Genomic DNA, 27442 nt, shown 5'->3' with positions numbered 1-27442 from the left:
TTTAAGGATAATTTATTTGAATGCAAGTCTTTATTGAACAGTGCATTATAAATAAATAAACAAACCCCTGCTCAAGGACACTTGACGTACTTTAATTAGCCTGCAGTTCACTGAGAACATTTCGAAAGCTCTCCACACAAACGTCACCGACAGGATCTCTCATGGACGCCAACCTCCAGGCTTCCTCAAATGTCTCCTCAGCAACGTTGAGACCAACTTTTTGGAAAATCTGTGCGATCTATATGATATGCAATGAATGTGTTGATTGTAACCTGTTTGTAATCATTGTTTGGCACCCCTTTAAATCATAAGTTAACATGACAGTGGTCTAAAACTCACCTCGTCTTTAGTGCGCGGGCTTAAAAACTCTTCCTCATGGACTCCGTGGAGGGAATGCAGTGGGGGGTGCAGCAGATCTCGTGCTGTCGATTCGTCTCCGTAGTTCGTCCGGTCACCGATGCGTTTGATGCGAGGAGCGGGTAGATCGGTCCGTACTGATGGTACTCCGTATATGTGATAATCTATTCATGAGAAGCAATCAGAAGAAAACTAGTACAAGACTACGCTAACTTTCCTTTTATAGTTGTGCCATTTTAACCCTGTAAAGCCCGACATATCAAATAATAGCCAGAAACACCTCATTTTAATTTAAATCGAAGAGTTAATTGAGCCTTTAGGCAAAATATGTTTTTAAATTTAATTTTGAGCATCATATTTGATACATCAGGCTTTTATGGTTATGATATAATGAGAATATGGAGCTCATACTCGAGGAGGAACAAAAAGATGTAATTTGGTGCAGATGCTGATATTTATATGGCCAAAAATAAGATGAATCAATGAGATCTTTTTAACAGATCTTTAATAGCAGACTACTGACATAAAATGCATATAAATATCAGTCACTCTATATCTGCCAATAATATTTCTTAGTAAGATTATATTTAAATGCTTAGTTAGTTTTATGACCAAAGTCTTTAGTTTTAAAACATATATACAATGCAATACAATGATAATTGAGAGATAAAGAAATAAACGCTCATCAAAAGCCTGATGGATCATTTTTGATGAATATGATTTGATGTATAGTCAAGTAAACCTTAGTTGCTTCAGTCCAGTGTGTTCATCTTTAAATATTACTAACAACATAAAACTTATTCTTGGATTTCACTGCAAACTGACACGAAGATGGATGTTTTTACAATTATACTAAAAGTGATCATTTAGGGCCTTAGAAATGTAGGCTTTGTGGGATTAACTAAAATAATCTTGATTATGCTCTGAAAAAAAAAGCCTGGAGGTTATATGTGACCCTGGATCACAAACCCAGTCTGGAGCCGCACGGGTTTATCTGTGGCAATAGCCAACTATACATTGTATGGGTCAAAATTATCCTTTTTTTTTTTTTAATGCCAAAAATCATTAGGATATTAAGTAAAGATCATGTTCCATGAAGATATTTAGTAAATTTCCTACCGTAAATATATAAAACATGTATTTTTGTGAGTGAATGCAGCACAATCGTGAACATAAATGCACAACTTTAAAGGAGATTTTCTCAATGTTTAGATTTTTTTGCATCCTCAGATTCCAGATTTTCAATAGTTGTATCTCGACCAAATATTGTCCTATCCTAACACACCACACATCAATGGAAAGATGATTTATTCAGCTTTCAGATGATGTATACATTAAAAAATGGACCCGTGTGTCTGATTTTGAGATCCAGGGTCACATATAGTCTTTGTGTAGTTTGAATACTTGAGCAGTTTAAAGACATTGGAAGGTTTAGTGTGAGACTTACTGGCAGGGGAAGAACCGCCTACGACAGCATTGATGAGAGAGGACGAGGTGATGAAGCTGTCCTGCACACTTCTGGGTCTGGACAGGGTTTTTGGAGTCTTCCTGGTGTTTCCCAGCTCCACAGCTTCCAGATCCTCAGGTCTGATCAAAGGCTTGATGGCGCTGGCGTTCTGGAGGTCGGCTCGCTGCATGTTGGCCGGGGCTGACCAGGTCAAGCGCTCTGAAATATACAAGCCTTAAATTAATATCTGACGCATGCTTTTTTAAATCAGTTTTACACGGAACAAGTTTGTCCATTCCTACGTTTCCATTTTTTTTTCAATGTAAACAGACGGACGTCTTGCTTTTGCGTCTCGCACATGACATGGGATTATAAAAACATGACACTCAAGTTAAAACAAGTTCCTTTTTTTTATTTTTTTTATGCATCTCTACACCATTTTTAACAGCAAAAACGTGTTGTGTGTGTGTGAACCAGCCCTCAGTTTCAACAGTTTCGTTGTCTCCTTTAAATATTTAAACAAATTACCTCAGAGATGAATCACATCACAACATTATAAACAAGCAAATCATAAAAACACACAAAAAAAATGCAAGATTGTGTACTTGAAGTGGAGGGCAAGTTACTCTAAAAAGAGTTTGCATCTATTACATCTTCAATTGTGTAATTAGATTATACTGTATACTCTCTTTAAAAGGTATCGCATTACTTATTACTTTCTAAATTCCATATCAACATCTACCAGTTAAACAATACAAGGATAAACATGAAACTGCTCTCTTAATTCTTTCAATGAAATAATATAAAACTAAATAAATTATTCTTGAGTTGACCAAAGTATTAAGGTTACATTAAAAAACATAAATCTTAAAGCTCCCCCTGTGGTGAAAATCCAGCTTTTAATGTTGTTTATGTGTCTATGTGGTGTTTTTAATATGCTTTAAGACAAACCATGTGTAAATTCATAAGTCGACAGTATTTTCTGCTTAAAACTGCAGTGAACCAAAGACACGGTTTGAAATCGCTGGTGTTTCTGACGTCACAAACTACCTTGTAACCAATCAGATCAACGTGTGATCGTCAACCAGTGGATCTCTGAGTGAGTGGAGGCGGGGTTCATTTGCATATTCATAAAACTGCGTATACTAAACGAGGCAAGGGTGTCGAGTTACATTCAAGATTTTTTAAGGAATGAATAATTTTTTTTCAATGGAAAAAAAAGTTTAAATATGTGATCAAAGATGAGTTTTAATACAAATTGACTACAGGGGGATTTTAACGTTAGATGGTAAATTTTGATGTTAAATCCACTATTGTTTTATACTGAATTGTTCTCTAGTCTAGTCAATAGAGTATTTAGTGCAATTACATCAGAAGTAACTGTCCTTTACCTTGTAATTACTTAGTAATCATGCATTATTACGCCTTAACACTGGTCATGATGAGCAAGAGCGCTTAAATTCACCTCCTGTGAGAATTTTCTGCTCCACCCTGTTGATCGGCATTTTGTCTTTCCAGTTTAGAAAATTGGAGAACTCCATGAAATCGATCAGTCCGTCTTTATCAGCATCACAGTAATCCATGAGCTCATCGAGCACCGGGTCACTGATGATCATGTTAAACTGCAGGCAAACATCCTTCAGATCCTCCTTATCGATCTTCCCTTGACCCTTCTGCAGCACGAGACAAAGAAAACTGCTAACATGAATACCTTTATAATGCATTATACACAGAGGCTTCAAGTGATGTGCTTTTCAACACGCTTTTCTTAAGAAATGAATGGTTAATAACTGCATCAATACAGCAGCTTCTGACCTTGTCGTAGTATCTGAATGCTTTAAGTAATGAGCTGAAGTTCTGGTAGTTGGACTTCTTGAGATGCTGGCGTACAGCGCTGACCAGCGTTCGCTGTCGGTCTTTACCTTTCAAGAACTTTCCAGGTGGAGTTTGATGCAGAAGGTCACCTACACCTGAGGACACACCAGAAGAACACCTGTATAGATGGAGGAATCTCTCGAAACTGGTCAAGGACCAAAAATTATTCAGACACCAGATATTATTTTTGATATTTTTTTACTAGTGTGTACAGGACACTATAGTTAATTTAAGTGAGGATATCAAAATAAAGTAAATTGTGACATATTATACCCAAAGTCTTCATAGTGACTACCAGTAAAATGTATACAAAATTAATTCAGACACCTTCAACATTTCTCACATTATCACAGTTTATTCGCTATAGTTTAGAAAATGGTAATAAAATATGACAAGAACTCAGTTGATATTTCACAGGTTTTGTCCGTCCTTCTGTTAGACTGTCTCACACATGAATTATGTTGAATATCTGTCAGCTGGTAAATTTAACTACACAATTAGATAATACCAGTTTAGCTCAACCAGTGACCAAGCAATGCTTCATTGTGTTCAGTGTGTGTGTAAAAAGAGCATTACCAATTAAAGAAAAAACACAGGATTGGTTCAAAGTGTCTACCAGTAAAATGTATAAAAAATTGGGACCAAAAATTATTAAGACACTTTGATCTGATCATGTGTTTTTTCTTTAATTGCTAATGCTCTTTTTACACACAGACTGAACAAAATGAAGCATTGCTTGGTCACTGGTTGAGCTAAACTGGTATTATCTTTAACTAATTGTGTAGTTAAATTTAACAGCTGACAGATATTCATCATAATTCATGTGTGAGACAGTCTAACAGAAGGATGGACAAAACCAGTCAAATATCAACTTGTCATATTTTATTACCATTTTCTAAACTATAGCGAATAAACTGTGATAATGTGAGAAATGTTGAAGGTGTCTGAATACATTTTGGTTCGACTGACTGTACCCGGATCATGTGTAAGCCTCTCAAATGTCCTAAATATAGGCTTCATCTTCTTTACATAAAACACCATGAATGTTTTTGAGAGATTCATAAAGCGCTCTCTGTTTCGTACCGATTACAGGAATGTCCAAGTTGAAATTCCACAATGATGTATTTCACACACCAAGAAAGAATAAATCATAAATTCTCCACAATACTGGCTTGCTAATTTATTTCTGACATAAATGTGACAGACGATTCAAATTACCAAAGCTGTCAGGTTTCATCAAGACTCCGAATGTGTGATCACTGGGAACGTTTAATGTCTCCGCAATTCTATAAATTAATGCACAGACAGAAAAGATGATTTACACAGTGGCAGAAACTGTGAAAATGTCATTAGTATATTTAACAAAAATGCTCTTAATCATGACTTACGGATCATGAACTTTGCCTGTTTGTGGCTGAGTCTTCTCTCTGAAGTCGTCGCAGCGTTTCGAAGCTAATTTTGCGCTGTTGTGCCTTAAGACATGAAGATTAATTAATTGTTCATTTCTGATAATGTTGTCATATTAGTTTGTCATTTAGAAAATTTCAAATGAAATATGAATTGCCATTATAATCTGAATATTCATTCATTCATAATAGCTGTCACAATAGTAAAACTGTCAACCCTGTTACCTTTCTGAAGGCATAGTTATATCCCAAAATACAGTAGTCAACATTTAAAGTCCTTTCATCAAAGTTATACATGAATTTTGAACAATACCCGTTCTTGTCTTAGGACAACTTTGATGAAATTCAAATGTTGATATTGATTTAGCTAATGGAAATGATTTTCTTTACTTCGATCTCTCTGTTTATGTGCATGTGTATGTACAGTACAATATAAGTTTACATTAGCGAGTCACTGGGCCAGTGCAGAGATTTGGAGATGTTTCTCCCATCATTGTGATGAGGCGTCGGGACACCAAACCTACTTTCTGTCCCATAGCGACTCCAATTGTACTTTCTGTCCAAACGCTCACCTGCAAAAAAATTCAATCTATCATCGTTTTCTGAAGCAATGGGAAAATGAGCTCAAGACTTCATCTTGAAACCAACTAAAAATGTTCATTTATAGACCTTAGTCAGGGAGGGTATAGCACCATATTTAATTTGTGAAGGCTGAAGTACAGGGTGGTCAATGGTTTGGACTGTTTTATAACAACATACACTGTTCAGTTGCCGAGACATCAACTTTCCGTAGACAAAAACAGTGGTGAGTTGTAAAAATGACATGATCTAGGACCTTTATATACAGTGTGTGCCACTGTAAGTCTATTACTAGACGTTTTCATCCGCGTTAGGTTACACTTTATTTTGATGGTTCCCTAAAAAAATTCTGTTGACTATAAGTTACTTTGCACCTACATGTCAACTAGTGCTCAGTAGAGTATTAGTAGACTGTAGGTTCAGGTTAGAATAAGTTGACATGTAGTTGTAAAGTCACCGTGATTTTGCCAAGTAAGACCAAATGTTGATCCTGGAATAACATTCCTGTCCCAAAATGTAGTCATTACCCTATCCCTACCCCTAAACTAACCCTACCCATAACTTTCCCCTAAAATGAGAGGCGAATAACACTGATGTAGAAGCACCTCACCCTGATTCTAAGCCTAAACTTGACAAACTGTAAACTTGTCCCTCAAATCTGATTGGTTGATTGGAAAGATGTTGATCCAGGAACATGTGGTACTTGGTGAAATCACGTTCATCTAAGTGACTGATAGTCAGAAAATCTGTTGAGGAGCATCAAAATAAAGTCTTAAGCAGACTCTATACTAATACTCTAATGACTGATAGTTGGCATGGAGTTCCTTATATTCAACAGAATGTCTAAAGGGGACCATCAAAATAATGTGTTACGGTCCTTGCACACCGAGTCTGAACTTTTCTTATGTGTTTTTCGTATTCTTGATTCGGTGGCTCTGAATTGTCACAACACCATTCAAAATGCTTGCTAGGATGCGAAAAACGCAGAAAATCGAACCAGATCCGAATTTTTTTATGACGGATGAAAGTTTCGGAAGCGTGATTGACATAACGTGAGGTCATATTTATTTTTTAACGTGTGAAAATTTCGGACTCAGTGTGCAAGAGCCTTTAAACTGCATTAAATTAAATACGGCGTCTAACCTGTGTAATGGAAAAAAAAAAATTTTCATTGATCTTTAGATATTACAAAGAAGTGTGAGTCACAGGTTTCTATTGTTCATGTTGTGTGTGAACGGGAAAATATATGCATGTTTGGGGAACCTGGGGAAGTGGCTGAGTGTGACACTTTAGGAGCATATGGGACAGGACCTTTGACCCTATATTGACTTTTGGTGGTCTTAAGTGACAACTAGTGATAAACAGGGACTTATATAACAATGGGTCTCTAATAGAGGGCATGGAGAAAGACCTTGAATATGGTATAAAGGCCTATCTAATGTCTCACTCACCCTGCAGCGTAACAACGGTGTGGCGACTGAACCTTCTTGCAAGAATAAATACTTCTCTTTTTATAAATTTGACTCCGAGTGTCTCTTACGCAGGGAGTTTTTTTTTTTTGCCACAAGCCCACAACACCTGAATAAGGTCCATAAACAAAAAGACTGAGACCCCTAAATGGGGTGCAATGTAACTGACCTGCTAAGTATGAGCCGTGTGATCGAACGTAGAGCCGACGTCCCTCATCCGCTTCCTTCTCCACCTGCGCTGCGGATTTAGGTGGATTGATGACCTCACCACCATTACAAACTGCATTTAAAAGAATTCACACATTTTCTTACAGGGGGGGTTGAGTATGATTGCAATTTTCTAACTGTAGTTAGTGTGTAATGTTGCGGTTTGATCATAAACAACATCTGCAAAGTTACAACGCTCAAAGTTCAGAGCAAAGGGAGATATTTGCTTTTAAAGAAATCGCTTTTTAAGGACTACAACAAGCGGCTGGTAGGAACTACACGACATTCCTCCCGGGTTAGTGACATCACCAACCCTAAAATTTACATAAACCCCGCCCCCGGAACACGCAGTCCATGTTGAGAAGAGGAAGAGTTGTTGTAGTCACATTTGTGAGTCTGTTCAATCCGTCTTCTCACATGCAATACAGTACGCAACACAAATGTAATATCATGTAACTCTGTAGGCATCTTACAACAGTTCCCACACAAGCGATTTATAGATTAGCATGACAGAATATGCTAATTGAAGATAGTTAACTCCACATCAGCAACATAAATTAATCAACAAACCATTCAGAATCGTCCTGTTGCTTCTACATATTGTCACTTCTTCTTGAGTCTCTCCATCATTGTCCGACTCCAGTTTTAACATTATAGGCAGAACGGTTTCTGATATTTTAGTGCTTGTCTGCGTGAGGTAATCGGAGCTGCTAACACACATGGTGATGTAGCTCCGCCCCCTGTGCCGGGAGCAGCAGCTCATTTGCATTTAAAGAGACACACGAAACTACACGTTTTTACTGACCCTCAAAAAGGGACAATTTTAACATGCTATATAAAAATATCTGTGGGTTATTTTGAGCTAAAACTTCACATACACACACACTCTGGGGACATCAGCGACGAATTATACATATTGTAAAAAGGGGCATTATACCACCCCTTTAAAAAATATTTATATATTATTGAAGTTTCACTATAGTTGTGTCCCAAATCGTCATTTGGGACACAACTATAGTGAAACTTCAGTAGCATGCTTATGAATTTATACACTTATACACTCAACTGTGCAGTGTATGAATTTTATAAGGTTATTTTGTCATTCATCGTTATACGTAATTAAAGCATGGACAGCTGAGTGCATGAAGTGTCCAACGTTCCAGACTTTTCGTTTGCTTGATTGACAGGTGATCTGACCAATCATACTTCGCCATCCGCCATTTTGTCTGACAAAGCAGTCAGGAGAGTTAGTAGATTAACATGGAGGATTTGAGCTTCAGAAGCGGAGTGTACTGACGTCTTTCCGCGGTTAAAACAACATTCCTTCTGATGTTCATTCATGTTTATTTGATGCTATAAATGAACTAGAAGGAAGAGATGATCGGTTCACGAGCGGCTTTAACTGAGGTGACACAGCGATCTGTCACGACACATTAAAGAGCCACAAAACACTATTTATTGTTTAAATTTCTTTTTAAAAAAATTACCAAATTTGAAAGGTGAGACTTTGTTTAATATATTTAATATCAAAAGTAACCTGGTCTGTGTCTGTCAGTGTGTTGTCAGTGTCCTCTCTGCTCCGCGATGTGTTTTTCTCTACGTGAGAACATGGTGTGTGTGAGAGCGGCGTGGCTTGTCGGACATAGCGACAGTAACTAAGGGGGGCGGGTCTTTGCGAACGGTCAATTAAGTGCATCATCCCGTTATTTAAAGTGTTCTAATTCTATTTGGAGTTTTCAGTGAACACAGTACTTGCACTATTTATACTACACAGAACGGTACATAAGTATGCGCATTGGGACGCACAGTATTAGTCTTACACTGGAGCGTTGTGACACCAAAAGCCGTTTTCTCGGGGTCAAGCCAGCTTGGTAAACCAGGGCCTTGAACTTGTGACCTTCCAAGAGGAGCTTTCTGATTGGTGGCATACGCGATTTCTTGAAACTGACGCAGCCTCTCCTGGAAGCGTGTTTTTGGTGCGGGGTTAATCACTGATCCGGCCTAAAAATACAAAACACAAAGAATCTGTTACACCTGCAATAAAGACTGAAATTGTTGATGCAAAAAAAAAATGCTTTGCATTTCTCTAAACGTAGAGAAATAGAGAGTTTAAACATCAAGCAATAAGAACAAATACAGTCACTAGAATATTTTTTATTTGAGATGTCTTACATTAATGGATGATTTGGTGTTCACACCGTGGACGAGAGCGCTGGCGATGTCAGGGTCATCGGCTTTTCCATGGAAGACCCGAACTGTGCCGACGGGTGGCCGAGCAGAACTGGCAAACTTCCTCACCACAGGTGGAGTTACAGGCTATATAAAAATACAGTTTTGTTATGTATATATACACACATAAATATACATACACACACACACACACATATATATATATATAATATATATATATATATATATATATATATATATATATATATATAAAAATATAAACACACATACATACATACATACATACATACACACGTATACACACACATATATACAGACACACACATCCACAAACATATATATATATATATATATATGTATATAAACATGCATACATACATACACACACACACGTATATACACACAAATACACATACAGACACACACACCCACAAACATATATACACACACATATTTATATATATTTATATATATATATATATATATATATATATATATATATATATATATATATATATATATATGTATATGTATATATATATAAACACGCATACATACATACACACACACACATATATATATATATATATATATATATACAGACACACACACCCACAAACATATATACACACATATTTATATATATATATAAACACACATACACACGTATACACACACACACACACACACACACAAATATATATACAGACACACACACCCACAAACATATACATTTTATTTATATACATACATACATACATAATATACATATAAAGACACACAAACATGTATACATTTTATTTATTTATATACATACATACATACATACATACATAACAAAGACACACACACACACACACACAACATACTGTATATGTTTCACTTTTAATCTTATATGAATGACCCACCCTTGGTGTAATTTCCTGCAGACAATACTTAGTTCTGTCTCCTACTGGAATGAGCTTCCCTGCCTTTAAATGGAAATGAGCATTTCGAAATATGTGTAGTAACAGTTAGCATAATAATAATAACACAGTAGTAAATGTAAAAGATCAAAACTTATTCTGAGAAACAGTTAACGTTAGTCATACCGCGCGGATGGTGGGAAACGTGTCTCTGCGTCTCCGGGTGGACATATTCCGCTCGACGAGACTCATCATGCCTACAAACTCACAGCTTTATTTACAACCAATTAACCATTCAAACAAAAAACAACAGCAGTGTTTGTTTACCTTCCGTTACCTGACGACGCGGGAGGAAATTCAACGTCAACCTGACAATGACGGGCACCTCTCTCTAAATTAAGCTTTTTTCTTTGCTATTTTTAAATTAGCCTGTATCTTTCATATACTTACAACACATACTAAAGTTGCCAGTGCGCTTTTAATCAGAATAAGCTCCTGAATAAATAAAGTATTGTTTTGAAGTAAGTTAAATTATAAAGTTTAAAGTAACAAGTATTTAAAAACTAATAATAATAATAACAAAAACAAATAATTTTTTTTTACTTTTATATTTATAAATTAGAACCCATTGTGTTACGGGAATAACATTTTTTGTCAGAAGCGCTGTTGTGATTGGCCGAATTCTCTCCGATGCGACTGACGTCAGATCCAGTCATCCGATCCGTCACCAACATCAGTTTTGATGCGAAAGGGGAAGTTGGGAGGAACCGAGAGGAAGGTACGAGTCTTTGGGCTTTAAACATTTGTACTGTTATAATAATGTAAGTCTTTTGAGCTTTGTATTTGACGTAAACGATACAGTTGTTCCGGTCTGTCTGCTTTTTAACGGTTTATTTGTGAGAGGTCTCGCTCAGCGTTGTGTATATACGCGCAGAGCGCTCGGCCTGTTTTTCTCTTAGCATTAGCACCATTAGCTTTCGGGAACCATTTGAACCGGGGCGTCTAAGAAACTGACAGACCCGATAAAGTACGGCTGAGACGGTCGGAACACGGTTGTCAGTGAGCTTAGTGGCTGTTTACATGTGTGTAATACAGAGAAAGAGAGAGATACAATATAATTAGCATAGTTAGCATCACAAGCTAACAGGCAGCTCGAGCTTCATATTATGACACTAAATACATTTTCCATTTGAATAATTCAGTTATTTTATTTGATCATTCCTCTGAAATTTAAGTTACTTACTGACTTGTACAGTAAACTCAATATTTGCTGATCAAAGCTTGCTGCGTTTGTTTTGATGAGCCAGATTTTGCTACACGTCAAACAAGTCAATATTATCATCAAATGTTTTCTTTTGAATATCAAATATAACGTTCAATGGCTATAACTGGCTATTTATCATCGTTTTTTAAGTTAAAAGTGTTTAGAAGCAATTTCAAGTGCTGTCTGATCATGATAGACCTGTGTTTTGCAATGTCACTGTCTCATGCTTTCTATAATATATTACATAATATACAAACAAAGTTATAAGTATATATATATAGCCTAGAATATTAAGAGTTAGTTAAACAGAGAGGCAAAGGGACGTGGGTTGTGTTTGAATAGCATATTATCATACTTTCCATACAGTTTCTGCAGTATACATGCACATTATGGACGTCTTCTGTATGCACAGAATACCTGAATTTACTATTTTTCGTACTTTATTATGGAAAACACCTGAAAAGTATGCCGCAAAAAAGAATGAAAAAAAAAACATGCTTTGCTGAATCACAAATATTAGATTTTAAGAAATCATAACTATGAGATAAAACGTCTAAAGTATGGCATAATTATGTATTTTTATCTCAATGCATGATTTTTGTTTTCTAATGTGGTGGAATGGGCTTCCATACCATATTCAATAATGTAGTAAGCTTGTATTTCATTCCCAGCGTGACGTTGGTTTTGTTTGGGGAATGTTTAAAGGACACACAAGGCTGGGTTTTGGGGTCAAAGCACAATGGATATTTAAGGCTTAACAAGAGTGGCAGTTCCTGAACAATGTCTGTCATCCATCGTTTACTCATCATGTGACCGCATTGGAATGGATGTAATTAATGGCATGACAAACTATACAATAGATGTTCTTTCTATATCAGTGTTAACCAGGCAGTCTCATATATTAGGAGGGGCTCAGTCCTGCTCCTGAAGATCTGGGTCTCAACTTAGCTTTTTTTGAGCAATCCCAATTAAAGTCCTAAACAGATTTTAGCTTGTTCGTACAAGGTACTTGAAGTACTTAAGTTTTTGAAATTGAAGTCCTGCAAAAACCCTTGAAAACAGACATATTTACGAAAAGGTACTTGAAAAGTGCTTGACTTATTTAAATACCACTCATTACCAATTCATAAAAATAAAAAAAACACACAAATACAATCTTTTTGATTGTCGTTTGATGGTCAGACCTTTTCTCGATACCAAGTACACCAACATTATAATATAAAATATTATTTATTGAACAATAATAGCCATTATAAACTGGGGCTGTAAACGATTAATCGAATCCAAAATAAAAGTTTGTGTTTACATAATATGTGTGTGTACTGTGTATAATTATTTTGTATATATAAATACACACACATGCATGTATATATTTGAGAAATATTTGCATTTATATACTGCATATATTTGTATATGGTTTATATTATATATAAATAGAACTGTTTTATATATAAATAACATTTTTCTTAAATATATACATGCATGTGTGTGTATTTATATATACAAAATAATTATACACAATACGTGGGATTCGATTAATCGCGATTAATCATTTACAGCCCTATTATAAACCTTGTATTTAATATGTATATTAAATATAGATATTAATAAATGCGTTGTAAGTTGTATTTTGGATACCTTATATCTGTAATTTGAGTTTAATAAATCCTTTAAAAATCCTAAAGATATTGTTTGATTAGTGCGATCTCGGATTGTGGTCCTTGAAAACCAAAAAAGTAGTGCTTGAAAAGTTCTGGAATTTCTTTTTACAGTGTCTGACTCTGTACGAACCCTAATCAGAATAAGGAAAATGTTAAAGTTACTTATCGTCCACCAATGCACCTCTTGTTATCCTCGGGATGTATTTGGTGAACCAAGTAACCCACGTTTGAAAAGCACGAGCCGACTTTACTGTACGCCCCAGCCCTGCATCTCCACGAGCAGGAATAGAGACACCTCTGATTGATATACTGCATTACTTAATGGTGTTGTGAATTGAGAAGTGATACTAGATTATTAATGTTTGTTTCCGCAGATCTGGGAGTGAGCGTTTGAGAAGCACCTCTTGACTTCAGTACAGGAGATTGGGCTTAGGGTCATGGCAGGAAGAGGAGGAGCAACGAGACCTAATGGGCCGAACGGCGGCAACAAAATCTGTCAATTCAAACTAGTGCTTTTGGGAGAATCTGCTGTGGGGAAGTCGAGTCTAGTCCTTCGCTTTGTAAAAGGACAGTTTCACGAGTTTCAGGAAAGCACAATAGGAGGTAAGACTTCCATTTCGGTGTATAATAATAACCCATGTCGGAAGTGATGCTAATCAGTGTTAATTCTGTCAGCTATTCTTACATTTAGTGTTAGTCTTACACCCGTGTCCTAGCTACAACGCTGGAACAACAAACACAAAGTGTGGCAATGATAATCTCAGGCGCTGTTTATGTGCTTTATTTAATGTTAAAAGCGTGTCATGTGACTTTGAATCTCATTAGTGCTCCAGCTTTGGAGCTGTAAAAGCCACACTGGATAATTCCCCTCAGATCTTGAAATGAAACAAATGGAAACAAGAACGTTCAAACTGTGAAGAAACAAGTGTATTCTTTGACAAAGACTGTTTTAGTAACTCAGTCGCCTATGTATTTTAATAATGTTTAAATGGTGTAATATTTGTGAATTTGATTATGTAGCTACTTATTAATTTTCTTGCGAGTGCCGTCAAGATTACACATGCCGTGCACTCGCCGTGAGACTCCGCCCCCACACGCTGTTCTGATTAGCTGTGCGCTCGCCGCGAGACTCCGCCCACACGCTGTTCTGATTGGCTGTGCACTTGCCGCGAGACTCCGCCCCCACACGCTGTTCTGATTAGCTGTGCGCTCGCCGCGAGACTCCGCCCACACGCTGTTCTGATTGGCTGTGCACTTGCCGCGAGACTCCGCCCACACGCTGTTCTGATTGGCTGTGCACTTGCCGCGAGACTCCGCCCACACGCTGTTCTGATTGGCTGTGCACTCGCTGTTTTTCTTATAGGCTATTTAACACTAAGTTAACATTTTCTACATTATGAAAACATGACATTTCTCAAATGAAGGCGGTAAAATTCCTCAGAGTAATTCCAATAATTACATGTTTTTCTGTTAAAAAAACAGCAAAAATTACTATTTATCATCACACAGAGCTGCGCAAGTGCGTTTATTCATATAGTTGAGAGATTCATGTTTGGTTTGATCACAGATAGTCACAGAAACCAGCGCAAGCAGCTCGTGAAGGAACACAGACTGGCTGAGTGACACTTTCATTGAAACAGAATATCTCAATTGGAGATCGCTGAACTCTGGCTTACTTGTTTGTCGGGGTTTCCAAATCAGCGGCGGCGCCTCCCCAGTGAAGAGACAACACATGGTTGCCAGATTGCAAATATTAAGTAAAACACAGATCAAAAAGTATCCTTTTAAAAGAAAAGCTTTGATTGGGGGATTTAAAATCTTGACATCTGGCAACCGCAAGCATGAAAGCTTGTTGAGACTTGTCAAAAACAGTCCAATATTTGATCTCCTCCCTGCAGGTGAAACTGGTGCAAAAGTTCAACTTAAAAGGTGAAACTATTAATAACTAATATATTATATAGACTCATTACATGCAAAGTGAGATATTTCAAGCCTTTATTTGTTATAATTTTGATGATTATGGCTTACAGCTTATGAAAGAATAGAATATTGTGAAAAGGTTTTCATAAGCTGTAAGCCATAATCATATCAAAATTATAACAAATAAAGGCTTGAAATATCTCACTTTGCATGTAATGAGTCTATATAATATATTAGTTTCACCTTTTAAGTTGAATTACTGAAATAAATGAACTTTTGCACCATATTAAAATGTTCCGAGTTTCACCGGTATGGTCTCATTTTAGTCAGAGAAAAAGGTTGTCAACAAACATTTTTCTTCATAGATTTCGTCAACAAAGTTAACACTAATGTTAATGCACTTACGGATGTGCAGTATGATTAAAATCTTATATTACGGTATACACACACACACCCATGGTATAGCAAAATGCCACCCAGCCCTAATTACAATCAGTCACTAGATGGCAAGATGGAGAGATAGTTGAGAGAGTAGAGCATTTCATATCTTGGCATTATTTTGGATCAAAACCTCGATTTCAACCAGCACACTTTAGGGGTTTACAAACGCTGTCAACAAAGACTGATAGCTATTCGTAAATTTAGGCATTTGTCTGTTCAGCCACGTCGTCTTCTGTATCGCAGTATTATTGAGCCAGTCCTTACTTATGGTGCCATTTGTTTTTTTTCATATGCTTAGTTACCAACAAGAACAAATTCTTAAAGACAACTCATTTAGCAAGTAAAATTATTGGTATCCCTACCCCCAATTTATCGGATAGTGTCTCGACATTTACGTTGCGAAAGGCACAAAACATCTTAAAAGACTCAGAACACACACTTTACAAGTATTTTATCCTTCTGCCTTCTGGCCGTAGGTATAGGTTGCCGATGTGTAGAAAGGCCAAGTTTAGTACGAGTTTTGTTCCTTCGAGCTCTAAATACATAGGAAATCGGCCATTGATACGTCAGGTATGCTCTCTTGTTTTTTTGTATATGTTTATATAGTCATGTTCTTAATATGCTATGTGTGTTTGTATTATGTACGCATCTATGGTGGAAACAAATTTCCTCTCGAGGACAAATAAAAATCTATCGATCTATCTGACACGTCTCTGTCCTCTCTCCACTAGCTGCCTTCTTGACTCAGACGGTATGTTTGGATGACACAACAGTGAAGTTTGAGATCTGGGATACAGCTGGCCAGGAGCGCTACCACAGTCTGGCCCCGATGTATTACAGAGGAGCACAGGCGGCCATAGTGGTGTATGACATTACGAACGAGGTGAGTCCTAACATCCTCGGTTTACTCTGCAGTTTAAACAAGGGCCTCTTGAGATCGTACTAGATCTCAACACTTCCTCCCATGTCCAAAAAGAGCATTTATTGAAACCAAGCTGCCAAAAGCCAGCATGTGAATGCAGTTACTCATTTCACATGCAGAAAGAGTGTTTACATGGATACAAACAACATCCCATTTAACGCTACAGGTCAGCGAGAGGATGGAAAATCGTTATGAAAAACTAAATTATCACTTGCATAATAAGTGAACCAGTCAGGGAAGAAATTAAATATGAAAAAAAAAAAATTAATATGACTTGATGCACAAATGAGAGAGCTCTGAATCCAAAAAATGCTTCACAGAAATGCATGTTTATTTTTTTCAGGAATCATTTACACGTGCGAAAAACTGGGTGAAAGAGCTTCAAAGACAAGCCAGTCCAAATATTGTAATAGCTTTGGCTGGAAACAAGGCAGACCTTGCCAACAAGAGAGCGTTGGACTTTCAGGTTTGTGATGTTTGAACAGCCACAGAGGAGCAGACGCTTCCTGTTGGCTTTACAAATGAGATCTGGAACTGTTGATAAACAAACAAACATGCCGTGCAGACTTCCAGACGCGTACAACTGTCCGTTTAGAGCCTGAAACCATGACTTTTCTTCTTCTTCTTCTTCTTCTTCACAGGATGCACAGTCATATGCAGAGGACAACAGTTTGCTCTTTATGGAAACATCGGCAAAGACTTCAATGAACGTGAATGAGATTTTCATGGCCATTGGTAAGTTATCAACTACTACTTTTTTGTCTAATACGTGTAGCTGTTCAAAAGTTTGGGGTCGGTAAGATTTTCATGTTTCTGCTCACCAAGGCTGCATTTATTTGATCAAAAATACAGTAAAAACAGTGAAATATTATTGTAGTTTAAAATAACTGTTTTCCATGTGAATATATAGTAAAGTGTAATTTATTCCTGTGATCAAAGCTGAATTACTCCAGGCTTCAGTGTCACATGATCCTTCAGAAATCAGTATAATATGATGATTTGATGCTCAAGAAACATTTATTATTATTATCAATGCTGAAAACAGTTGTGCTGCTGCTTCATATTTTTGTGGAAAATTTTCTCAGTATTTTTTGATGAATAGAAAGTTCAAAAGAACAGCATTTATTTGAAATATAATCTTTTGTAACATTATAAATGTGTTTACTTTCACTTTTGATCTGTTTAATACGCATGTACTTGCTGAATAAAACTATTAAAAGTGCAAAAAAAATACTGACCCCAAACTTTTGACTGGTAGTTTAACTATGAGTTCTGATATCTATGAAATATTATTTATTTCCATTATAACATTGTTGTTTAGTTTTCAATGTTTGATTGTGAAAGTCTGCTGTATGTGGAACATTAATAATGTTACAGACTACATTTTTAACTGTGCCATTAAAAGTTAGAGGTACAAAAATGTCAACATGAGCCTCATATTTAGGGGTGTGAACATGTAAAATCGATGTGCATAAGATAACAAACCGGCGTGCATCTAATAAATGATTCATTTAAAAAAATGTTGTTCAAGTTTACTGCAACAATAGCGCCGCAAACTTCACATACTTTTAAAAATCGAGTGTTTAGTTGATCCTGGTGGGCGCACTTGTAAACATGACAGCTTTCCTCTTCCATGAGGGGGTTTGGCCTCACGACGGCTTTGTTTCCAGACCATTAAAGAGAACGCGACACGAGTCTCCAGGAAAACTTGTAGAATCCAACCAATCAGATGACGACTTTGAAACTCCCGAAGTGTTTCCCATTTTGTGTTCCTGAAGCCTTGGCTCTCGCCGTTGTACTATTCTTTGAAATTACAGGGGGCGACTACGAGTAATTGTCCTCTAAACCATTTGGAATCAGCAGTGAGAAGTAGTAAGGTACACACATGTATGTTTATTTTAGTACACTTCTTCACCAAAACCACACTACAAAAGAATCGTGTAAAGCAGTAAACCTTGAGATTATTACTTGTGACATTAGAACAAAATAAAATAGATATTAATGCGCACCTGAGCACTATCGTTTAACGTCTGTAGAGAGAACGGTGTCATCTTAGCGGTCTTAATTTAATAACTAATGATCCTTGCGATGAAAGTTAATCAATCAAAACTAACTTTAGCTGGAAAATATCTTTATTAAAGAACCGCTATAAAGCCAAACCAATCTCAGTTACCTTAAATTATCTGTTTATTACTGTAAAGCCGCTTTGAAACAATCTACATTGTTAAAAGCGCTATATAAATGCAGAGGTACTATACAGTTATCTGGACCACACGATGGCCTACCCCTGACCCCGCCCCTAAACCTACCCGTCACTGGGGTTAAGACCAATCAGGGATGACTATACGGGACTAAAAGACACACGTGTGGTCCGGATAACCGTATAGTACCAATGAAGATGACTTGACGTAGCCTATACAACTAAATTAACGATATCTTACATATTTTTTTTATAAAACATGGGCCTTCATTTTGTACATGTAAGCAGCTAATTTAGACGCACAAACTGGGTGCCGGTGCGGTGAGATGTACAGATTCAGCTCGAAGTCTTGCATATTCGGATGCGGAGCCACACGCGGTTACAAAAAAAGCCGTGCACACCGCCACATGAAATGGGCCCTTGCGCACCTTCGCACTCGTGCGGACGCGGAGAGTATAAACTTAGCTTTGTGCATCAGGCGTTCAGACAACAGGCTGAGGCCTCATCCACACTACTGCGTTTTACTTTAGAAACGGAGAATTAAAACGAATACGATCTCCGTCCACACCAGCGTTTAGCTGCGTATTAGAATTAATCTCCGTTCACATTAAAACGACTGAAAACGTGGATCACGTGACCATTCACCAACACTGGGCATGAGCGTGCTGTAAACAGGCGCATTTAGGCAGTGATAAGATTGTAAAATGCATTATTTACTTACACAACAGCTGCTAGCAAACACATCAACGTCAGCAACGCTTGTAATTCGTTATCCATGTTGCAGTCACTAACGTTACGTAGTCCAGGCTGTTTTTGTAGGTTTTCTTCCCGGGGACGGGTCATGTGATGGGTGTCTGACGAATCAGGAAAGGATACGCCATGACTGATGACACCCAATCATAGAGCCGAGCGTGAGCCTCTGCGTCTTCGTTTCTAAAGTCCTCCGTTTAGACCGTCTTCACTAAAACGCCCTCCGGAGATTCAAAACGCAAAACGGGGTCGGCAGCGTTTCTAAACTTCTCCGTTTTAGGTAGGGGTGTGCAAAAAAATAGATTCACAGAAGAATCTAGATTCTCATTTGCAACGATTCAGAATCGATCTGAAATGTCCAAGAATCGATTTAATAAATAAATAAAATCAGCTGGCTGTTCGCCTCCATTTTTGTAACTAGCCTATACGGGACGTCACAACGCAGCCGGTTTTTGAACGTGAGCGGCAAATTACTAAAACAAAGAGGAAGCAAATATGGATGAGAGGGGAGATCTTTCGTTCCTACCAAAACATTAGTTCCGAGAAAAATAATTAATTACACAGTTTAACCATCATAGAGTGAAAGTGTATCATTTGCATGTGTTTTTAAGTCCTGTCAGTTTAACAGGGCGCGCTTGACAGGGCATAAGAACGAGCAGAGAGAGAGAGAGCCCCGGCCGCGCGCGCGCACTCACCCAAAAAAAAAAAAAAAACTCGGTCTATCGCTGCTTCATCGCCAGGTAGCTTAGGGGTACTATTTTTCATTTTGAAAGAAGCACTTTATTTGTTATTTGTTATTCTTTAAGTTACTGAGTCTGACTGTGAAATATAGATGTTTTTTTGTCTTCACCGGTTGTGTTCTACATGATATTTGTGGTAAACTGCAACTTTCCTGGGAAATGCATCTATTTTCAACCATATTGTATTATGAAGAAGCACTTTATTTTTGTTCCAACTTATTTTATAGCTAGCTACTAATGAGTAGCAATTGAGAACCAGACAATGTTTTTTTTATAAAAGGCACTTCCTTGAGAATTGAACTTAATAAATGTGAAAAAGACACTTTAATGTCTCCGTTTGTCATTCTGTATAGCAAAGCAGATGAGAGTAGATCATGATCAGAAACCCGATTAAAAATCATTATGGATAAAATCGAATCTTTTTTAATCGAAAATCTTTTTGAATCGAAAATCGATTTTGAATCGAATCGTGGCCTCAAGAATCGTAATCGAATTGAATCGTGAGATGGTAAAAGATTCCCACCCCTAGTTTTATGTCTTAGTTTTTGCCGTTGTAGTCTGGACGGGAGGTGCAAACGTAGCAAAAGGTCTCCGTTTCTAAATGAAAACGCAGTAGTGTGGATGGGGCCTGAGACTAGCATGAGCCCTGCAGGGCCTACCCTAAAATTTGTACTGAGGAAAAAAAGTCTTATTTTAGACTTTTTGTTATGCATTTCCATAATATTTCCATTTTCTGTCTTTGCACCTTAGCAAAGAAACTGCCCAAGAACGAGCCCCAGCCTGCAGGTGCCAACACGGGCCGCAACAGAGGTGTGGATCTAACAGAAACGGCACAGCCCACGAAAGGCCCCTGCTGTAGCACCTAAACGCCGGCGCTCCTCACCTCCTAACCAACCGCATCACATCTGGACACGGGGCTCCTCCTTCCAAACCTCGCTCCGTGCATTAGCTAAAGACTCTGTATAGCTGGGTTTCTAATACTTTTTTTTACTTTTTATTTTTAAGAAAATATATGTAAATCTGCAGTCTACTTGGATGCATGTATCACTACAAAAAGCTAAAATACACATTTTAACTTAAAAGTCAGCAGGAGAACAAACACGGTTGCGCACGCGAGCGAGAGATATTGAGTGTTTGTATGCGTTTAGTATATGAAACTGATCAGGCCCAGGAACAATCTGCAGATGTAAACGGATTTAAACTTGTTAAATGAAGCTATTGTTATCTGTAAGCGTAATCAAATTAGCCAGCATATTTAATAAACCCCATGAATGCATTACAATTCAGTGGATATCATCATGCAGATTGTGTGTGGGCCTGCTTATGACTCAACGTTGAATCGGATTAAGAGAGTTTTAAAACTGCTCGTGAAAAACTAGATCCTCCATCAGCAGCCGGTCTTAAGTTGGTTGTGGGTTTTTAGTTTGGATGCAGTTGCTTGTTCTAGTTAAGCATTCCTCAATGCATCTGTGTGTGCCTCGAACGAGAATAATGGGGGATCTCACCAACGAGTTGCTGAATTGAGATCGTCTTTATGGGATGAAGAACAAATCAAGGAAGGCAGTCAGTAAAACATGTTCAGCCTGCTGTATAGATTATGATTATTGTTATTAATCGGGACTGTATTCTCATCTCTCTGTTATGCTTAATAACCGTAATGTCAGGCCCATGTGGAATCTGTGCATTTTCTGAGCAGAATCTATTGAGTTGAGAGGATTTGAACGTGTTAAATGGACGACATGATAAACTAACCAAAGTATTTAATGGGGGAATTAACTCTTTCCTCGCCAGCATTTTTTATCTTTCATGGTCCCCGGGAATATTTAGTTGTATGAATATCTGAACAACATACAATATAACAAAAGAAAGAACAGCCTCTGCTTTTATTCTAACTTAATGCATTGTTTTTATTTTATTTTATTTTTTATTAACACTTGAATGTGGGTATGTTTCATAAAAAAAGCATAATTTTTAACAAAAATCGTGTTTTTGTCGGACTTCGTCCAGATGGGATTTAAAGGAGCGATGATCAAAACACAGATGTAGTAGATCAAGTCCATCAACACCCTAAAGTTTCAGTCGTTTTCTCTTCATGGGTCGACATTTCATTCAGTAACGTTTGGCTGTTTTGATTTATATGCTGTTTTATGATCGACTGAGTCGTTCATGAACGATCCGTTCAGTCACGTGACAAATGAAAGAAAGACTCGGAAGGTAAAGTAATTATTTGTTTCCTGTAAATTATTTTTGACTGCATTATAATGCATTTATTAATTCAGAATATGATCAAGATTGCGTAGGTGGATGTGTTCGGGCGGGGAAAGTACTAAATTTAAAGCCCCTTAAATGAACTTAATGACTCTGATAAAAAGATTCGTTCGTTTTGATGAGTCATTTAAATGATCCGAACTTCCCATCGTTTCTGCTGCTGCTTCTTCGCCTGTGTTTTGATCAGGAGATTCTGCACTCTTTCAGAAGATGCACAACAGCGCCCTCTACTGTATAACACTGAAAACATGAATCGCAGGGAAAGACTTGGTGTAAAATTATGTGTGCAATTTAATTCTGTGCGAATTCCATGTGGGCCTGACAATGATCAACTAAAAACACACACAAAAAAGTGTTTTGAGCATTTCCCTGCAGTTTTTTATTGTAATCTTACAGGTAGTCATGAGCAGCAACAACAACAACAAAATGTCGCACATGTACTCTGAGGACTAAATGCAAATGTAAATGATATGTGCCGTCGAACAAGACATAAAAGACTCTGAGGGCCTTTGTTTCAAAACATGACTTTCTTTAAATGTTTCATTACACATGATTTAGATTTGGACAGTAATTTGCACACTGTACCTACAGCCTCCCATAAATCCTACTTCCGGTTTCTTTTCACAGAGAATCATGTTTAAAATGGTGGTCTTTTTAAATGTATGTAGTGTTATTAACAAATGAACTTGACATTTAGTCAGTGGTCTGTCTTGTATACCTTCTCTCGAAATGCTCAATGTTTTTATTTCTAAGAACCTATTGAATTGCACAATTTTGCGTTTTTTTTTTTTTTTTCTAGTTATAAAATTGTGTCTGCCTGTCGTTTCCAAAACGAGTTCATCATGGACTACAGAGGACTTCCTAACACTCCTGAAGTACCACACTGCAAACTAACGGGCAGACGTTCAGTAATTCAACATTAACACTGAGAGACTGATCGGTTTTTAATGTCCAGGTACTAGTACATTTCCAATAAAGGGGGTGACATGTATACATACATGCTGTGAATGCTCCAGTTCTGTAAGTGTTTGATTCATACTTGCAAATGGGATATAAAGGCTGTATGCGGGAACAGGGATTTAATGCTAGAATTTTTTTTTTGAGGTAAAATTATCCAGTTTGGGAGACCAGGGACAGTAACACCTTGGAGCCAGTGGCTCATGAAAAAGCAATAACACATGAACTGAACATGGATGAGTTTGTAACAGAATTCTCTAAAATGAGTAGAAAGCTAATGCTGCAAATAGTGATATAAGGAGATATTTTTCAAGACCTGCCCTGTTTTCCTCAAATCTAAAGTTACTAAACTGATACAAGATCTGTTGTGAGGTAAAAAAAAAAACTTAAGAATGTAAAAACAAAAATGTAAAAAATAACTGGCCAAAAATCTGTAATGTTATATATTAACAGACGTGAGAATAATTCTTAAGAAAAAAAGCATTTCAGATAAAATTACCATTTTTAGTTTGTAAGAGCTAAACAAAAAGCTGATGTTGTAAATGGTATAGTAGTGATGTAAATAGTTATTTTAAAAGAGCTGCACCTTTTTATCAAATCTAAAGTTACTTAACACGATCTTGTTAATGGGTAAAAAAAATATATTATAAATGTAAAAAGAGAGAATGTAAAAAATATGTTAATAATTAAACATATAAAAATATTAACAATTAAATATTAATGTTATTAATGTTAAATATTAAATAAAATGAAGAAAACACAAAGAAACAACCCAAAAAATTGCCTTAAATTTATTTTATTAAAACTATATCAATAGGCATGCGAGACCACACCACCCCCTCTCAAATCCCCCCGGCCCACCTGGAATATGTACACCAATTTTATGAATACCTGTACACTGGGACGGTTGTAACAGTGGAGAGACTGTATTAAAATCAATTTTGCAACCTGTACATATTTCATAAAACCACTTAAATATATTGTTTCAGCAGTTGACAGATTGAATTTTATAATATAATAAATTGGTTATTCCAGTATAAATGGTTTTTGATGTATTGCTAAAAATTGCTAAAAGTGTTACAACTGCTGGTCTCCCCTACATGAAGTTCCCTCAAAGTATCTTTAGTTGAGCTATGAGTATTGTGATGAAATATCCACCATCAGCTTTTCCAATGTATGTTTCTTCACAATTTCTGTGGTATTCAGTAATTCTGAATCCTGCTAGGGGTGCAAAAATGGAGAAATGTCACATTTTAAGTGTTTTAATCCTGTAAAGCCTGACATATGAAAACATAATAATAATATATATAGGAATATTTTATTGAACCTTTAGACAAAAAAAAAAAAAGACATAAAAAAAAAAGTTAGTATACATGTTTTATAGGCTATCATTGATTCATCAGGCTTTTATGACTCCTAGTGAGGAGCAATTTTAAAAATATGCGAATTATTGCAATGTTTGAATACAATGAGGCATTTATATAACGCTTTCATATATACTACTGTACACACCCAAAGCGCTTTATAATGCGCTACAAATATGCAGAGGCGGACAGAGTACACAGCTTCATTACTTGAGTAAAAGTACAGATACCCCTAGCTAAATTTTACTCAAGTACAAGTAAAAGTACTACAGTCAGATGTCTACTCAAGTAAAAGTACTGAAGTACTTGTTTTTAAAAGTACTTGAGTATCAAGAGTACAAGAGTACATTTTCTAAATATTGCATTACTACTGCCACAGTGCTTACATTTATGTACAGAAACGTCCTACATGGAGTTATGAAAAATGTTAATGTGAATACCTTGGAGAATGTAAAAGGAATTGAAAGTAAAATCAAGTAATTTTCATCTTTTTACCACGTTGCTTTATTTAACATTTCGCACTTGCCCACAAGGCAATAGCACAATAGCAACGATCTCTGACAAACCTCTGCTAGAGTTTTAATGGATTTTTGCACCCACATTTGAACTAACAATTGTGTGTACATGTGAGTTTCTCTGTTTTTTCATCAATCAAATCAATAAACCTAAACCAGCAAAGAAGGCAATATAGCAATGTTCTGACACAGCTCTGAAAGCTGATAGGCTGTCCCAATCAGTGGCGCCTGCACAATCCAGTCACGTTTGAGAGGGAAACAACAAATTGAGGGTTTCCGAGATTTTTTTTTTTTTTTTTTTGTAGAAGTAACGGGTACTCAGTACTCACGGTTATGGATAGAAATGTAGTGGAGTAAAGAGTACAATATTTGCCTCTCAAATGTACTTGAGTAAAGTCATGAGTACTCCCCAAAAATGATACTCGAGTAAAGTACCGATCCCTCAAAATTGTACTTAAGTACTGTACTCAAGTAAATGTACTCCGTTACTGTCCGGCTCTGCAAATATGTTGATATTTATATGGCCAAAAAGTAAGATGAAATTCTGATTCTTGTAATGTAAATCTTAATAACAGAGACAAATAAAATGCATTGTCGGCTGCCACTCTATATCTCCTAATAATATGCTTTGATCAGAGGTGTCAAAAGTATTCACATTCATTACTCAGGTAGAAGTATAGATACTATAGGGTTTAAAAAGACTTCTGTAGAAGTTGAAGTATCAATTCAAGCTTTTTACTCAAAAGAATAAAAGTACTGGTTTCAAAACTGCTTAAAGTATAAAAGTAAAGTAAGGATTTTTTTTTGCAATTAAGGATAAAAGTTTAGGCCGCGCCACAGGGGCCTATAGTGCACGATCCCACCTCCTCAGAAAACAAATCTTTCTAAAGGCCATAATGACAATAATGTTATATTAAAATGTTAATGTTGAAAAATTTGGGATGCACTAGTTCAGCCGTATATATGCCCAGAAAATTAATACATAATGTTCAAAACATAATGCAATACAATGATGATTGAGAGATGAACAAATAAATGTTCCTCAAAAGCCTGATGGATCATATTTGATACTCACATTTTAACCATAGACTGTAAAAAAATAACATGATTTTTCTCAAAAAAATTGCTCCAGTAAGTGTTCACCTTGAAGTATAGCTAGCTAGTATCATGACCTTTGCAATGGCACTAAATTAGCTTTTATTTATTTTCATAACTATCCAAGTATTAATGTATCTGCAGAGTGTGTAGGCCTACACTAGAGCTTTTCCAGTTTTTAATATGTTGATTAGAAGCTTTTAAAATTTGCGAATCAAATATGATGTCTAGATAATTGATGTCTGGCCAAAACGTGAGATTAAACCCTGAAAGTCTCCAATAAACAGTCCAAATGTTGAGTTTCTGCAGGATTTGCTGTAATTAAGGTAGCGTCACATGATCTCTTATTTTATATATACACATTTTTTAAGTCACTGTTATTGTGGGGTTTTTTTTCCATTCATATTTTCTGAATATAAATCTGTTTATCTACTGCTTGATAATCATTAAACAAGTTGTATGTATAAGTATACTAGGCACTTGTATATCAGGAAGGCCTGCTTTTTAAGTGCGCCTTCAAAGAAAATCACGTGTTTATCTGCCTCCGATTCAACATAGCCAACTCCTTTAACGTGGACAGTAATAGCTGTGTGTGTGCAGATTGTTTACTGACCACATTGTGACACACTTTTCAAGAAAAACTTCATTTGTTTTTCGGTGTTAAAAGCTTTTTCCTTACCTGCACGTGCTCCTCCTATCCAGCAGAGGGCAGCAGGACTCTTCTCCAGATGTGCGCGATGTGGAAGATGTTTTTAAAACTTTAAACTTTCAGTGTTTAAATTAAACACTGCTTTAAAAGTTTTCCGATGTGAGTCTCTCTGGGCTTTTCCAAAGCGCTCCACTGCCCTCCCAGTCAGATTGAATCAGGGCAATTTGGTGTCCAGGTGATGCAAATTACCCAGAGGCCATT

The 27442-nt window shown here is 36.7% G+C and overlaps 2 protein-coding genes across 4 annotated transcripts; one reads left to right on the top strand and one right to left on the bottom strand.

Annotated features, from left to right (window-relative positions):
• On the bottom strand, nucleotides 1-27442 carry efhb (EF-hand domain family, member B). 2 transcript variants are annotated; one of them, XM_079625668.1, is made up of 14 exons: nucleotides 27212-27442; nucleotides 10622-10692; nucleotides 10439-10501; nucleotides 9513-9656; nucleotides 9161-9341; nucleotides 7303-7413; nucleotides 5528-5657; nucleotides 5068-5151; nucleotides 4898-4965; nucleotides 3620-3774; nucleotides 3270-3477; nucleotides 1805-2023; nucleotides 340-521; nucleotides 1-238 (listed from the first exon to the last, which is right to left on the bottom strand). In XM_079625668.1, the coding sequence occupies exons 2-14, from the start codon at nucleotides 10688-10690 to the stop codon at nucleotides 92-94; spliced, it is 1761 nt and encodes a 586-aa protein (XP_079481794.1). In that variant the 5' UTR covers nucleotides 10691-10692; nucleotides 27212-27442; the 3' UTR covers nucleotides 1-91. The 2 variants fall into 2 exon arrangements, with proteins under 2 accessions (XP_079481794.1, XP_079481793.1); XM_079625667.1 differs by lacking the exon at nucleotides 27212-27442 and adding an exon at nucleotides 10763-10808.
• Nucleotides 11071-23678, top strand: rab5ab (RAB5A, member RAS oncogene family, b). 2 transcript variants are annotated; one of them, XM_079625672.1, is made up of 6 exons: nucleotides 11071-11213; nucleotides 13735-13963; nucleotides 16453-16604; nucleotides 16987-17109; nucleotides 17285-17378; nucleotides 21084-23678. In XM_079625672.1, exons 2-6 carry the CDS (start codon nucleotides 13798-13800, stop codon nucleotides 21197-21199), a joined length of 651 nt encoding a protein of 216 aa, XP_079481798.1. In that variant the 5' UTR covers nucleotides 11071-11213; nucleotides 13735-13797; the 3' UTR covers nucleotides 21200-23678. The 2 variants fall into 2 exon arrangements, with proteins under 2 accessions (XP_079481798.1, XP_079481799.1); XM_079625673.1 differs by having other exon boundaries at nucleotides 11161-11256; nucleotides 21084-23677.

Source organism: Phoxinus phoxinus, assembly GCF_949152265.1.
Source record: "Phoxinus phoxinus genome assembly, chromosome: 10".
Taxonomy (NCBI): Eukaryota; Metazoa; Chordata; class Actinopteri; order Cypriniformes; family Leuciscidae; genus Phoxinus; species Phoxinus phoxinus.
Note: the sequence above shows the minus strand (reverse complement) of the source record. Positions and strands in the feature narration are given on the sequence as shown.